Raw genomic sequence first — 15963 nt, forward strand, 5'->3', positions numbered from 1 at the left:
TCCACACGAAATTTTGTTGAGCGATGCAATTTCGCCATTATAATTCCACTTATTACCACATACTACGTTATAACATCATAAGAAACAAACATTCCACAAAAAAAAAGAAAAAAAAATAATATAAATTGAATTTTGTCATTTTGAATTCAAATTATGTTTTTCACAATCACGAGTGTGTGTGTATATGTAAGCGTGTGGGGGGTATGTGTGTGTAGGCATGTGTGTTTGTGTGCAGGCATGAGTGTGTGGGTAGTTGTGTGTATGTGTGGGGGGGGGGGAATGTGTATGTGTGTGTAGGCATATGTGTTTGTGTCTGTGTGCAGGCATGAGTGTGTGGGTAGTTGTGTGTTTGTGTAGGTGCATGTGTGTGTAGGTGTATAGATGTATATGCGAGTAGGTGCGTGTATGTATGCGTGTAAGTGTAGGATATTGACGAAACCTGGAGACGGTTTTCGCTAAAGGAGCAGCATCGTGAGGAGCCCGTCGACGGTGATGGTGCGGAGGGTGGCGGTGGGAAAAATCAAAGGAACGCCAAAAACAGTCAAATGAAAGCAATAAGCAATCGTGATTGCTCAAAAAAAGGATTGCAAAAAGATTAGAACATTCCGATCAGAAAATGCACTAAACACAACACATACCAATATACCAACGAAAACCATGATGGAAAACAAAACAAATGGCTGTTGCCCTCCCCCCCCCCCAAACGCAAAATTCTAAAACCAACTTCAGATTTAGTTCTCGAAACTCCACCCACTATAGAGTGACGTCACATTGCTATAGCCAATGAGTGAAGATGCCTGTCGTAGGATTCAGTCAGTTGAGTTTTTTAATTTGAAGTTCGTTTGGGCACATATTTTCAACGAAAAATCCGATGTCAGAAAGTTTTACTGTTCCTTTTAAAAGATATATTGGGTAAAAAACGGGAATGTAGGACGATTTTGATGCTTTTTTTGAAAATAAAGGATATATAGGACTACTTCGACCCCTGTGTAAAGGATAAAAGCTTTCGGGGCTCCAAGTCATTAGTTTTTTGCTGATCGTAAACCTCTTCATTACAGCAATAAAATCGCTAGGGATATAAGATTTTCACTTTTGCAACATAAATCAGCTCTGATCGGAAAGTAAACTACCCATGATATCGCGAGTAAACCAGAAAAGAAAGGTTGGGGGGGGGGGGCATGGGCGATTAATTAACTGGCACCACTCCCCCTCCAGTCTTCATTTGTAAAAGAATTTTATATGATAACAGGTGGTAAAATTAGCAATAAAAGCTCACAGTAAGATATTTTAAACACGGAACACTATCCAATATTCATTAATTAAAAAAACAATAGGGAAACTGAATCCTCACCCAAGGAAGGGTCCCCGAATCATGTCCCTCAAAAGGCACTCAAATACAGCCAAAAGAAGCATTTTAAATATTTCAGCATCGAAAAATTTTCGGAAGAGAACTCCAGAACCCCTTCCTCTAAGTTCACCACAAATGTCCTTAATTTCAGTTTTTAATTTTTTTTCAATTAACAGTACCCCCCTTTACCTATATACATGACTGATGACCGCCTAAAAGTTAATATTTTAATTTCGGACTTTGACGGAAACTTCCGACTCCCTTCCCACTTAAGTCGTTTGTGTTTAAGATTAATTTTTCTGTTGAAAGAGCAAAACTCCCCTCCCTACATCGCCAGACAACCCAAAGGTCTTAAGACTTCACTTTCGAAAATGTTTTGAGAAACCCCCGAATTCCCCCAACTCTTAAGTCACTCGAAAACAGCCAAAATAGCATTTCAATACTTCAGCATAGAGAAATTTTCGGGGGAGAGAGACCCCTCCCCCCCGAACTCTTTCTCCTAAGTTCACTAAATTTGACTCAAATTTGTGGTTCCTCTTTTTCATCACCGAAGTTTTTAGAATTTAATTTCTAAAGTTTATCGAGAGAAAGCCTTCGAATTTAAGTCCCAAAGATTACCTAAGCAGAATTATAAATACTTCAGCTTTGTATGAGGAGGGGCACTCCGAACCTCACCATGTTTATTGAAGATTGTTTAAAGTTGCGTTTTTAAGACTCCAGTTTTGGAATTTTGCCTAAATTGAGCCCCCCCCCCCCTTCCTTGACATTGTCAAAGACATCCTAAAAGTTTTAAGACTTCAGCTACAAACATTTTTCGGGAGAGGGTGCCAAATACCCTTGCTCTTAAGTCATTTTAGTATAGCCTCAAATGGTTATTAACATCAGCTACAAAATACTTTTAGGTTAGAACACCGAAACCATCTCTCATAAATTCACCAAAGATTGCCTAAATTAGTTTAATTCTTTTTTAAACCTCACCCTCCCCACTTTTACATGATTAAAGACAGTCTAATAAACGTTTTCGACCTTTTTTTGAGTTTGCAAGGGAGAAATCCCGAACCACTCCTAGCTTCAAAAACGACTTAAAATTAAGTTTTTCGATTTTTTATTCTGGAGCCCTTGAGTTGCCCCCCCCCCCCCTTAGATTGTCCATGATATAAACGTTTCAAGACCTCAGTATCCTGGGTTAATTTGCGGACTTACTCTCTTTGCAAGAGCAGCATTTTTTTTGTAAACTTGTGCTACCGTTATTTTTCTCGTTTCCTTTCTCCCCCCCTCCCCCCATTTGCATTCTAGCGAGTGTTAGATTGAAAGTCATTGGATTTTAGTGATTTCTCAAGCCTTAGAATATTTTACCAGAAACATGTCAAAGATGCAGGAACTTAGCCTCCGATTCTTTCCAGAAATCCCATTCTCATTAAAATCTTCAAAATCCCCGATAGTTCCCGTTTTTCCTGGTATAAAATGGACGCACCTTGATGTGACGTAAATATTTCATCCCGTCAGCAATCACTCTCAACCCGTGATTCAGATTCAACTCTAAGACAATTTAAGAGCGCAAAATATTTATTTATGCATGTAAAGTTCGCAAAAAAAAAAACCTCAAATGAGAAAAAACGAAAGGATGATCGAAAATAGCAAGTGAAAAATAAAAGCGATCAGTTCAAAAAATTAGTGAGCAACTCCACGGTCTGCAATGCAGTGAGTTAGAAATAACAGATCTACCTAAAAGAATCAAGTGGCGCGAGTCTAAAAGCCACTCTTCCAAATGCACGTTGCAAACAAAACAAGCCCATGGCGGAAAATCAAGATAATGTCTATGTAAATTCGTGGTTATGGAAAGGTCCAGTAATTAAAGCATATTTTTCACACACTCGACTTTTCTTTTAAGTAAAAACTGAAGGAAAGTCATCGAATTTCTTTCCGTCCCGAGACGGAAGGTCTTGCACCCATGTATGTCATTCCTGCTCTAAGTAGGCTGAGACAAGGCTAATGATTGCAAAAATTAGTTTAATTATACCAATTAGTAATAAGAAGTACATATTTTTTTTTAAAAATAAGTATGAAAACAAATAAGAATATTACAGGTATAGAAGTGCAAGTTTAACATTCTAGCACAGTTATTAGTTCCTCCATGTTTATAGTTTAGTTAGTCATCGACTCATTGTCAGACTAAATTGATGAAATGAAAACAAAAATGGACCAACGTGCTTCCAACTTATTAGCATAACTTTCAATGCAATGAATTTGCAGGTGAATGAAATAAAACTCCAGACTTCTAATATATAGTTAGAAATAATTCAAATCAGAGACAAGAGGTATAAAAATTCAAATGCCTTTAATGCAATAAATTTAATCACAGATCAAAGAAGAAATTTTTACACATTTTTTCCACTGGAATTGAAAACTGTACAAACCGAATATAAAGCTTAAAAGAGAATATGTTATGAATACCAAAAGTAAAATGTTCAGTACTCATTTAGTGAGCGACACTAAAAAGAAAATCCACCATTGGGAGAATCAACGGGCCCAAAATCATAAGCTCCGGTACTGTCCGCTTGAGGAACGAGATCAGCAGCTTCATCATCCTAAAGAGAAATACATATGAATAATTCAGTTATTAAAATTAATAACTAATCAATACTTGTTCAACACAACTCACAATGCTTTCAAAGCCTCGTATGCAGTAGCATTCTTCTCATAGATGACCATATGGTCACACTCGCAAAATAAACAAGTATTTTTTTTTGGAAAATAATGTATATTATGACACAATGCATAGCTGCCAACATGCCAACTTAAAAAAAATCTTACAATGTACTAGAGATATGTCGTTCATGAATTGAACGGGTCAAAAAGCACGAATCCTTAAAATGAACAGTTCCGTTCGTTCACCTAAAAAATGAAAGACCGTTCTTTTGAACGGTCAGCAGTTTGAAACATTGTATTGATGCACTTGTGATAAAATCTCATTAAAAAAATTACATTCATCTTCAAATTTTTAAACCTCAATCTAAAATTTCCTTTTTCTCAGTGCAATACACAGGGTTCCCACTCCTTTATCAAAACAAAAAAAAAAAATTTAAGGACCTTTTTTAAATACCTTAATAATATCAACTAATTATCAAATTATTATTAAATCCATATATATGTAGCATATAATTATGCCCTAGTTTTTAAGCATTTTCCCCCAGAAAAATAACACTGTAAACATAATTAGATTGCAAAGTCAGACTAAAAATAATTCATTAAAATTTTGTCCTATCTGATTCTCAAGCGGCTATTGAGGCGATAGCATCGATAAAGAGCTGCAAATCGCAGGAAATTTCTGAATGTCGCAGTTTCATTAACGATCTGGTGCAGCAGAATATAAAAGTGGTGTTGCAGTGGATCCCTGCACACTGTGGGATTAGAGGAAATGAGCTTGCTGATGCTCTGGCCAAGAGGGGGTCTGCTATTATTCAACTACCAAATGAGTCAGTCTCATTCAATGCAATAAAGTTATATATAAGGAAAAAATCAAGAGTTTTTTTTTGGCAAGACCTAAAAGGTAGAAGCAACCACAAAGTTTGGTTTACAAACCGTTATTTTGTCCCTTCAGCACCAAGAGCAGAGTCAGTGGCTTTGTTTCGACTTTTAACTGGCCATGACTGTTTACCAAAACATCTTTACCGCTTAAGGGTGCTCTTCACTGAGAGTCTGAAAGCTTCGGATCCAATGCTAACCTACGGGGAAAGTTAAAGGTTATTTTACAATATTCCTTTGAAGTTTTCGGGTCAATTTTTTTTCTGAGTATTTTTCAAGCCTATGTCTGTGTATATTAGTTTTTACTTTTTTGATACGTCCATTCTTCGATTTTTTAAAATTCGAGAAAAAATGAATTTCTACGAAAACGAGGTACTGTTGGACCTTTCGCTCTGTAAAAAAGCTGCAAATCGTGCTATCGAAATTTTAAGAACGCCCCAACACGCAAAATATTTCCAGCTCTCTTTTGAGACTAAGTTTGAAATGATGCGACCATTTCTAAAAAAATATCGGAGTTCCAACCATCTGAAATATTTTCGAAAAAGCTCAATTTCTCTACTAAGCCACGCCCTTCACTGGTCCCCCCTTTCTTGAGGGGAAAAACCGGGTGAGGTGTATAAGATTTACGATCATTAGCGCAAACGACCGTTTCCATTTACTACTCCCCTCTTTTCCGGAGGCATTTTTCAATGAAGGAATGAATGAGTGCTTTTGAAAGTGAATCCACATGCTTGGAAACATCTTCACGATTTGATTTGTGTTTAGAAAGGATATAGTTTTTAAAGAGTGCTTCTGAGATAATTCTTGTGAATTCTTGTGCTAAATGACCTCCTGAATCCAAATATGACCACCTTTTCCCATTCACACGTCCCGCTTTTTTGGAAATGTCGCCCGCAATTTTTTTCAGTTTTTGAGTTTCATAGCCATTATTTTTATTTGGAGGGGAAGTTATCGTTATATTATACATTAATACTTTTCTGAGGGGCTAGAGAGGTGCTACGTTTGTACGCAAGAACATATGAAGGAAATTGGTTAACTCATGGGGGGGTATTACCACTTATTATATTTTTAAAATCATCAAAATCCATCCTTTTTTCTAGGGGTTTGTTTTAAAAATTTTTCCCTTATTTTTTGGCATGAAACCAGAGTATAGGACTCACACCTATAAACCCTATATCCGAAAAAAAAAATTTTCACGTTGTAAATTTAAAAAAAAGGAAGTATCGCATTTTGCGTAAAGTTGCATCGCAGACCTTCAGTGAAGAACCTTTTCGTGTTATTCAAATTCATTCACGGATATAATTAAGATTAAAATTATCTTAAGTATGCTTATAATATAGCATTAATGAATATTTCTATTTCTGGGGATGCACTACCCCCATTACTTTTCACAACATCAAGAAGGCATAAACAATGGAGCTGGTGCATCCAAAGAAAGATAAATATGTATATTAATGCTACTTTATAAGCAAATTTAAGGATGCTTTTCACTGAGAGTCTGAAAGCCTACGGATCCAATGTTAACCTGCGGGGAAAGTTGGATGAAGATTTTACAAATTCCTTTGAAGTTTTCATGTAAATTTTTTTCCGAGTATTTTTCAAGCCTCTATCTGTGTCGTGTACTTTTTCCTTTTTTGAAATATCCATTCTTTGATTGTTTAAAATTCGAGAAAAAATGAATTTCGTTGAAAGAGGTGGTAGGTACTGTTTGATATTTTGCTCCATAAAAAATCTGGCAAAATATTTCCAGCACTCTTTTGAGACTTTGTTCGAAATAAAGCGACCATTTCTAAAAAAAAAAAAAAAAAAAAAAAAAAAAAAAAACCGAGTCCAAAACCGTATTCTAGATACTTACTAGATATTTGGATTCTATTTTTGTCTATATTATACTATGTTACTACAAATGTAAACGCATAAAATGCTTTCCACAGCTCAACAAACATTTTTGAAAATAATTTCTCGAGCCAAACTCGTAAAAAATTCTTTACAAGGTATGTACACATTGATCATGTAATTCATAATACAGTGAAATCCAGTAACAATGAACTTCAAAATCGGGACTGAAAACTTATTTGGTTGAAACGGGTACTTCGTTATACTGATATACGTTGTAACAGGATTTCACTGAATTTTTCTTTTGAAGACTTTCTAAGGAGAAAAATGATACATACCTGCATTTCTTTAAAGCATGAATGAGTATAAAAAAATTGTTTTAAAGCAGGGTTGGGTTCCCAGGGTCGTGACCCCAAATGGGGTCGTGTAGCGTTTCTTCTTCGGTCGAAACATTATTCCTACCACAGTATAGTTGGGGGTGGATCGAATCTAACATAGCAGTTTTGTAATGTAGGATCTAACGTAGCTTTCACAATGTTGCCAGGTTAGGTCCACACCTTGCGATACTTTACTGACATGTAGGCTACGTGATCACAGGTCCTTTACTTAGTCAAAAAAGGGTCGCAACGTGCAAAAGATTGGGAACCACTGGTTTAAATTTACAGATAATTAGAGAACTGATGGGGGAAGGGGGAGAACACTGACCATTTTGTTTTTAACTGGATGAATACACCATGTTCTAAGAATCTTTCGGTAGTCGTGTTACACTGAAATTTTCATAAGCTCAGACAAATAATTTGTCTGACGTCTAAAACATTTCCCCGAAACCTAAGGTTTTTCAATTTTAGCCGATCTTTATCAATATATATTTGTGTGTATGCACTGTGCAGTCGCATCTGTTCATAGTGAAGTCTAAGGAACCGAATAACAATTTCGTATATAGCCTCAATTTCGCTATAAAAAGGTAAACAACAAGAAGGGAACTGAACCATAAATACGATACATACGGCTTGAATATTAGTACGAAAAACCAAATTTCTAGTTGAATTTTAATTCAAAGTGTCAAAGGTCAAAGTTTTTTAATATCCTGGATAAAAAAACAAATACATAGCCACAAGTTTTCAATCAAGCAATGCATTTTCTACACTTATAATTTACATCTTTTACTTGTGCTTTTAAGACGTTGTTTTTGACTTTTATCTATTTCTTGCACAAAGCTCATGCTTTTCAAAGTGCATATTTTATTTACAATTTACACATTTAAAAATTGAAGCTATTTTGGAACACCCGATTTAAAATGGTGTTAAAGCTTCATTGAAACATTATCATTATTTAATATTATTCATAAATGGGGGAAAAAAATTCAAAAAAAAAAAATTAATACCAAACAGAAAAGAAAGAAACATTTAGCATCCAGCCCATAGCTTTCATTTGAATTTTGACGTCTTGAATTTAAATTATGTTTTTCACAATCACGAATTGTGGTAGAACCCTACTCGTTGGGTTTCTTATTTCTACAAATGGTTCCTATCAGAATTATATTTGTAAAAGTCATGATTTGAATACAAGACGTCTACATTCAAATGAATTCCAGGGGCTGGATGCTGGACGTTGTTGACTGAATGCTGTTTTTGTCTGAAAAGTATTGTGTAAAATCGAGAGGGTCGGGAATAAGTAAAATCGATGGCGGGGACATGAACTTCACCGCCCAGGAGGAGGGACATGCTCGCGAAGACACGTGGAACAGACGAGTTTGCATTAAAAGAATAGAAAATTAAAGTCGAAAGAACATCAACTACGGACAAGTGAAAACAATAACCAACTGTGGTCGCTCAAAAAAAGAATATATTTGGTCTTGGTCAAGCAATAAGGTATTCGAGGGCGAATGATTGGTATTAGTCTCACGCAACTTTGCGCACATCTCTCAACTTTTGTTGATTTTAAATGTTAAAATTTATTGACATAGAAATTACACTATTTTAATGTAAAAACGTGCAAATTAAATTACACTTGTTTCGGGGTTATTAAGAACATCTTTATCAATAGAGATAGATACATGTGTTTCTGCCTTTTACATCATTCAAAAAGTTTTTATTGGGCCTGACAGATTTCTCTTCCACGTTCTGGAGTTATTTGAGTTACCCTAATTTTGCTAACAGTTTAAAATTTCTCCGGGAAGTCGAGAAGAGATCAAAAAAAAAAGAAAAAAAAAAAGAAAAATTAGAAAAATTAGAGCAATAAATGTTAGTACACTCAACAATTTATAAATTATGCTTCATGAATACTTTTATACAAAAAGAGAAAAATTAAATTGAAATATTTTTAAAATTTAAAGGATAGTATACTAATGTGTGTGATTTGCAAATGTGGAATTATATTTTCAATTCTGATATTTTTTTCTGAATATAAATTACGTATGTAAGACATTGTTCACATTCTTACAAGCAAACAATTGACGTAAATAGGGAATATTCCACGTAATTGTTACGATTGTTTGATTGATTGCAATAGTTTGCATCAATGAAAGCTTGATTGAGTGCAGCTATCAAGTTTAGGACTTCGTTTGCACGAAGCTGTCAACATTGTGTGGTAATAAAGAGGTTTCATTTAATTTCGAAATGCGAACATGAATGAATTTTCTGAAAATTATGCTTTTAGCCGTTGCTTTTCTCACCATAGTATCCGCAGAAAGGAAAGCATTTCTGATTATGTTTATTGTTATTATTACTATTTTGAATCGCAGAAAGCAATGCATAACTAATGTAACCAAAAATTGAAAACCGTTAGGAAAAAAAAAGACCTGAGAAGAAAAAAAAAATCAAAAGTTTTAAAAAGTTATTCTATTCCTCCTAACATTTTGCATTTGAATAAGTCGAAGTACATTGTTCCAAGTGTACTGCAAGTAAACTGCAGCTTGTATTTTTAATTTAAGTGCATTATTGCAAGTAATTCCCTGTTGCTCGTGTAATTCCACCCACGAAATGTATTTTCAAATGTTCTCAAACATCATATAACTGCTGCTTCGAAAATACACTTCAATAAAAGACTTACCAACTACTTATTATTATAGCCTGTTGCACTTTTCGTCTAATGCGTAAATTGCATTCTTTAATTAAACATCAGACAAGAAACTAATTAGCTTTATGAACGAAATAAGATTCGGACGTGGCAATTGAAAACATCGTTTAAAAAAAAAAAAAAAAATAAGACAATCGTTTTTCCTGTTCAATTTATGATAAATTTTCTTTTCATTCATAAATTTTTCATGAATATAAAATCTGGGAACGCATATCCAAAAAAAAAAAAAACTTTGTTTCAAAAATTACGGCAGACCCTTTGGTACTGACTTTATTTTCTGTTCTGTTCAACCTTCGCATCGGTACTGTTCAAGTGGGGTTTCGGCCGCCAGCTAATTTCCTTGATTGCTCTTCACGACGGGGGTCATTTAGGGGTTTCTTTCCCTCCAGAACAATGTCAGCTGTGACAGGTCACGTGTTCCTGCCTTACATCGATTACCGTCCACTCCATTGGCTGTTGAAGTGTCAATCACTTGATTCAGGTTCACGCCCATCGTTCAAGGAAGAAAGTCATTTACACCCTAACTTCAAAGTTTTCCCTCACTGAAGAGCAGCCTTAAGGATTGTGAAGAGTCCCTTTGCAATTCAAACGAAGAAATGGACATTCGTCCCCTGCACACTTGCACCCAGCTTTCCAGACGTAGCCTGTGTGACCGTTATTGGGAAGCAAGAGAGCGTATCGGCAGCTAAATATTTCACCCTATTGTTTCTGTATTTTTCCTTGTTCTGTGTATTGTGTTTGTTTCTGCTATTTTGTTCTTTGTAACCTTTTCTTGCTGCCAGCCATTGGAAATAAAAAAAAGTTTACAAAATAAATCAGACATTTAAAACTCAGAAAATCGTGATCTGAAGTTTCTTTTCCATGACAATTCCAAGACGGCAGGCAATTTTCAATTGAACACAGAATATTTTTTATTAACTTCAAGTGCAAGATGTACCAGAGTTTTTGAGGCAACATTCGACAGAAAAAAGCGCATCATTCAGTCCTTAAAATATAGTATGCATACACCATGCACATAAAGTTGATATAAGGAAAAAAAAGCTCAATTTTTAAATTTTTCCAAAAGAACATTTTTAATTGGATGTCCCAACATGAGAAGGAGAACTAATTTAATACAGTGAAACCTGTGTAAGTTGACCACTTGCGGTGCACTACTTTAGTGGTCAACTTAAAACAGGTAGTCAACTAATAGAGGTTGATTTATGTATGTGATGTAGGACTAATTCTGTGCCTGAAAAAAGTGTGGTCAACTTTACAGGTTTTACTGTAGTACTAACTTTAATAAATTAGTTTTTAGCATGATTAAATTAAAATATTATTTATACAGAAGTTAATAAATCATTATCGAATTATTTATTCAAGGGCTAAAATTCAGGTCAGGATAACACATACAGAAGTCTCAAATCTCCTCTTTGAAAATAGTCCGGACTTTTATCCAACCAAACACAGCCTAAAAGTTTCAAGACTTCATACAGCTTTGGAAATTTTTCGGGGGGCATCTCACAAACGCCTAACAACAAAAGATAGCAGCTTAAAATTAAGCCCAGAAATCGTCGATTCTGAAACATTTTTGGAGGCTGGAAGAGAATCGCCAAACACCTACCCCTGTATTTACCAAAGGCCTAAATTTGTGTTTTTAAGACTCCAGTTTCAGAATTTTTTCTAAACCCTCCTGTATATTTATATCACTAAAGACAACTGAAAAGTTTTAAGACTTCAATTTCGAATATTTTTTGGATGGGAATCTAAAACTTTCCTCATCCTTGAATCGCCAAATATAGCTTAAAGCAAAGTTTTAAATAATTTAGCTTCAAAAAAATTTTTCTGAAAGAGCCCCCTAAACCCTTGCAATAAATTCACCAGAAGATGGCTTAAATTTGCGTTTTTAACGATTCGGTTTTGGATTTTTTTCTGGAAAGAACACCCGTCCTATTTTTTTACACTACCTAAGACCATCCAAAATTTTAAGAGTACAAATTCAAAAAAATTCGTGCGATAGCCTCCACATACCCTCCTGTAACTTATAGAAAGATGCTAGAGCTAAAGATAGCCGAGTAGTTCTAATTTAGCTTCAGAAATTTGTCGGGGGGAGGGGCAAGTCCTGAACCCCTCTTCCTATGCTCATGAAAGATGGCATACAATGTAGTCTTTAAGGCTGCTGTTTTAAATTTTTTCTACGAAGAAGTCCTTGCGATTTACCTTGGTATCACCCAAGACAAGAGACAACCTAAAACTTTTAAGGCTTTAGTTACGAAATTTTTTCAGGAGAGAGCCTCAGAACCCCCTCTCCATAATTCACCCAAAGATAGCCCAAAACAGAGCTTTATTTCAGCGTTTTCAAAACTCCAGTTTTGTAATTTAAAAAAAGAGGACCCTTCTCCCTTACTTTTACATCACTAAAGACAGCCAAAACTTTTTTAAAGATCTTCAGGATCTTTCAAAACATCCCCCCCCCCCCCCGGGCAGATTACTAAACCATTCCTCTTAATTCTCCAAACTTCAAAAATTGCTTGCAATTACATTTATACAATCCTGTTTTCGAACGATTATGAAATTTTTGAATTTTTTTAAAAAGAGGTTAGTGCCTCTGTTTAGAAAGTTGCCAGCAGTAGTGAAAAATAAGGACTTTTTAAGGGTTTTAAGGACCTTGAGCAAAACATAAGTACTTTTAAAAGCGCCTTATTTTTGAAAATGAAAAAATATGAAGTTTCTAAGGACTTTTATGGATTGTGGGAACCCAGAGTACAGTATATTCATTTTGAACCTTTTACTTTTTATTGTACGTACATATAGTGTATGATATTTCTTACAAAAATCCTAATGTAGAAGGTCATATCTTTAAAGGAATTCAAGTGATGATTTTTTAAAACTTTTGCTATATGTTCCATCTCACCTGAAGTAGTCAGGTTAAATGGACCATTTGAATGGGGGAGACAAACCACAATAAAATTATGAAATAATTGCACATGTATTATATTTATAAAAGTTTATTTTCATTACATTTTTTTTAACCAATCCAAAACTGAGCGGAACGAACATGGGCAGACTGTGGCGACATTTTATTTTTGTATTCCGGCGGATGGTAAAACTTATTTGGGCTACTAACAAAATGTTTGGGCATTCCACTTCCTGTCCCATGCACCTGCTAAAATCCTCACACTTTGTCGCCGAAATTATTTCTAAAAATACCTTTTGTCACTTTTCTGGCAATCTTTTTGTCTTCTATTCTATAACATTCTTATCAAATACCATTTATATTAATTTGGCTTCATTTTTAACTTTCTCTGCGACTTCCAAACCACTTATTTTACATTCAATATCCAGAGACCCCCCCCCCTTTAAATATGTTGCGGTTCTATTTCTATTCTCATCGATACTGTGGAATAATTTTGAAGCTCTTTAACATTTAGGCGAGACTTTAATTAAGTTATCCGGTACTCCAGCTAAGCTACCGATATATTTCTTATTACTCTTTTCGTTATACATGGTCTATTGGTAATATTGTATGTATACAGGGCTGTTGCTGGAACAATTTAGTAACATAATGTACTGAACTCAAACCTGCAATTTTTGGAATGTAAAACATATCTCACCCTTTGCAAACTGTCAAATCTCTTACAAAATGAACTATAATTGCTTTATTTATCTGAACCTCAATAGTTTTTTGATTTATTTTTCACAAGTATATTTTCTTACTTTTAGATGATTTTAGTTATCTTTCCTTTAGAGAAAATGACTGACCTTATGAAACATTTACAACATTACGTGAGTATTAGGGTGGAGTGAAAAAAGTTTTAAATTTCAAAACACCCCAGGTCCCAAAAGTTGCTTTTTAGCATCAATAAGGTACCCTTAAAATTTTAGCCTACAAGGATAACATCTTTAACTTCCAAATTCGCCCAAAAAAGTCCAAACGTGCAAAAAATCTACCTTTTTTGAAATTCTTTTACGAAATGTAAAATATATTTTGGAAATGCTTGGAAGTGTAAATGCTAACTCTAGGTATTATTAATATCTCCTAGAAATTTCAGTTCAATAGAATAATTTATTTTATGTAACTTTTAGAAAATTTAGACTTCTTTCCATTTTCAGACGATGGCCATGGTCCCTAGGGGACCATGGCATTGAAAGAAAAATTTGGGATGCATGAGACGAAAATAAAGGTCTGGGAGCTTGCATCCCATTTAAACAAGTTATCACTAAAATTTAGACATTCTATGACTACTGTAGTGAACCAAATAGTATTTTTAACTATACTACTATTTCAATAAATAACTATTCCAATTATTTTCTATAATAAGGATTTAAAATGTTCCATCACAGAAAACTCTTCAAAATGTTATTTTAAATTTCAGGGCACCTAAAGTTTTTCCCCCCCTTTTCTTTTTTTGAAGATTTTTTTTCTTTTTTTGTATATATGTTTGCAGTGCACCAGTAATTTACGAACTAGCCGGTGGTGGTCCACGGAATAAACGTCTGGTGTATACAATTAACTACTCCACACTTTTCATTATTTTTCCAAATTTGAAAATTGATGAAATATAATACCACCTAAACGTGTTTAACCTAGAGTTAGTGAAGATGGAGAGAAAAAGAATAAGTTTCTCACAATGAAAGAAAAGGCAAGGAACCTTGATATGCTTAAACCAAAAGTGCACCTGAGATAGTATGACAATTGAGTATGACTGAATCTCCCATATGTACAATTAAAAGTCAAGAAAAGGAAATTCCAAAAAAGTTCAGAGCTTATTTTCAATATTGATGCTTGCCGAGAAATATCCATGCACAATATGAACATTTTGAAATCAGAAGCAGATCTTATGTAGTGGATTAAAGAGACCAGAAAGAAGGGTGTTACTACAGCTGGAAATGTTATGAGAGCAAAGGCAAAGCAACTGTATTTAGAAACATACTAGAATACTAATCTGATCATGCAGCATAAAACATCTAAATTTTTTAAGTTATAAATGTAACTGCACAGAACTATTATAGTGCATTATTTTTATTACTATTACATATACTAATTTTATGCCTCTCTCCCATAGATCATTGTTTTTATGCATCTTAACAGCGTTTAAAGTTACGATGTATAAAAACAAGTAAACAATATATAAAATATAATTTATTAAAATTATAGTATGCAATGCTGAAACTTTAATGAATGTAATCATTTTTAATGTATATTATTTATTATGTAAATTTTTGGCAATTGTTTATGTCACCAGAATGGCGTGGAAACATTCTACAACCCTCAAACAGAAAAATTTATTTCAGAACATAACAGAAGTTCTCCTGAAATTAGAACAAAATAAATGAAATTGAAAAATTGTTTCTCTTACCTCAGTACCAAAGAAATTATCAATAATTCCAAAAGCAGCTTTATAAACATCTACATTTTCATGATGTTGCAACATTTCAATTTTATCAAGTCCACCACATTCTTCAATGTAACAACACACATTTTCTGTTGCATCAACCTTTGAGGCAGCCTGAAACATGTCAACAATGCTAACATGTATGTTTTGCAACACAATTTTCTAATTTAAAGTTAACTTAAAGTGTACCACTTTTACAAGATATGAAGTATTTAGAGCTGAAGTGGATCAAGACAATTTCTAGTTCTGACACAATCAAGATCAAAGTTAATAAACCCTTGTTGAATTCAGATTATTCGATTTTAGCGATTTTTTTATTAAATTGTTGTAGTATAAAATTTAACTTATGCATGGGTCATAACTGGAAAATTCAAGAACAGTGATTTTGGTGGCATTTCAATTGATCTAATTCAGCTCTAAGTGCTTCATATTATATTACTTTAACTATAAATTATGAAAAAACTTACATTCAATATGTTTGTAATAGCATCCAATGCTACAGTTAGCACCTTTGGATCTTTAACTGTTAGTATGTTACACAGAGGAGTTAGAACACCAGCCTTAACCAAATAGATAACTTGCTCTAAACTGCCACCAGATGTGAAATTGGTTACAGCCCACACCGCCTCTTTTTGGCTTTTGTAGTCCCCCTATAAAGAGAAAAAAAAACAACTATGAACAAAAATACAATTTTCTCTTTTTATATCACAAGAAAATAGCCTTTTAAAACAATTACTTGTATTGTGATAGCTTTTTGATTAAAAAGTGTTTATTCACAATTCATTGATCTCAAAAAAGTTTCAG

At 34.1% G+C, this 15963-nt stretch overlaps 1 protein-coding gene across 1 annotated transcript in view; it reads right to left on the bottom strand.

Moving 5' to 3' along the window:
• Window positions 1–3667: 3667 nt before the first annotated feature.
• The window catches only part of LOC129227355 (importin subunit alpha-1-like), a 41783-nt gene continuing 29487 nt past the window's right edge, over window positions 3668–15963 (bottom strand). Inside the window, exons 10-12 of the mRNA XM_054861902.1 lie at window positions 15627–15809; window positions 15124–15273; window positions 3668–3936 (exon numbers count right to left, since the gene is read on the bottom strand). Of these exons, the coding sequence (XP_054717877.1) occupies window positions 3841–3936; window positions 15124–15273; window positions 15627–15809 (429 nt within the window). The 3' untranslated portion in view covers window positions 3668–3840. The remainder of the gene's footprint in view (window positions 3937–15123; window positions 15274–15626; window positions 15810–15963) is intronic.

This window comes from Uloborus diversus, chromosome 8, assembly GCF_026930045.1.
Source record: "Uloborus diversus isolate 005 chromosome 8, Udiv.v.3.1, whole genome shotgun sequence".
Classification (NCBI taxonomy): Eukaryota; Metazoa; Arthropoda; class Arachnida; order Araneae; family Uloboridae; genus Uloborus; species Uloborus diversus.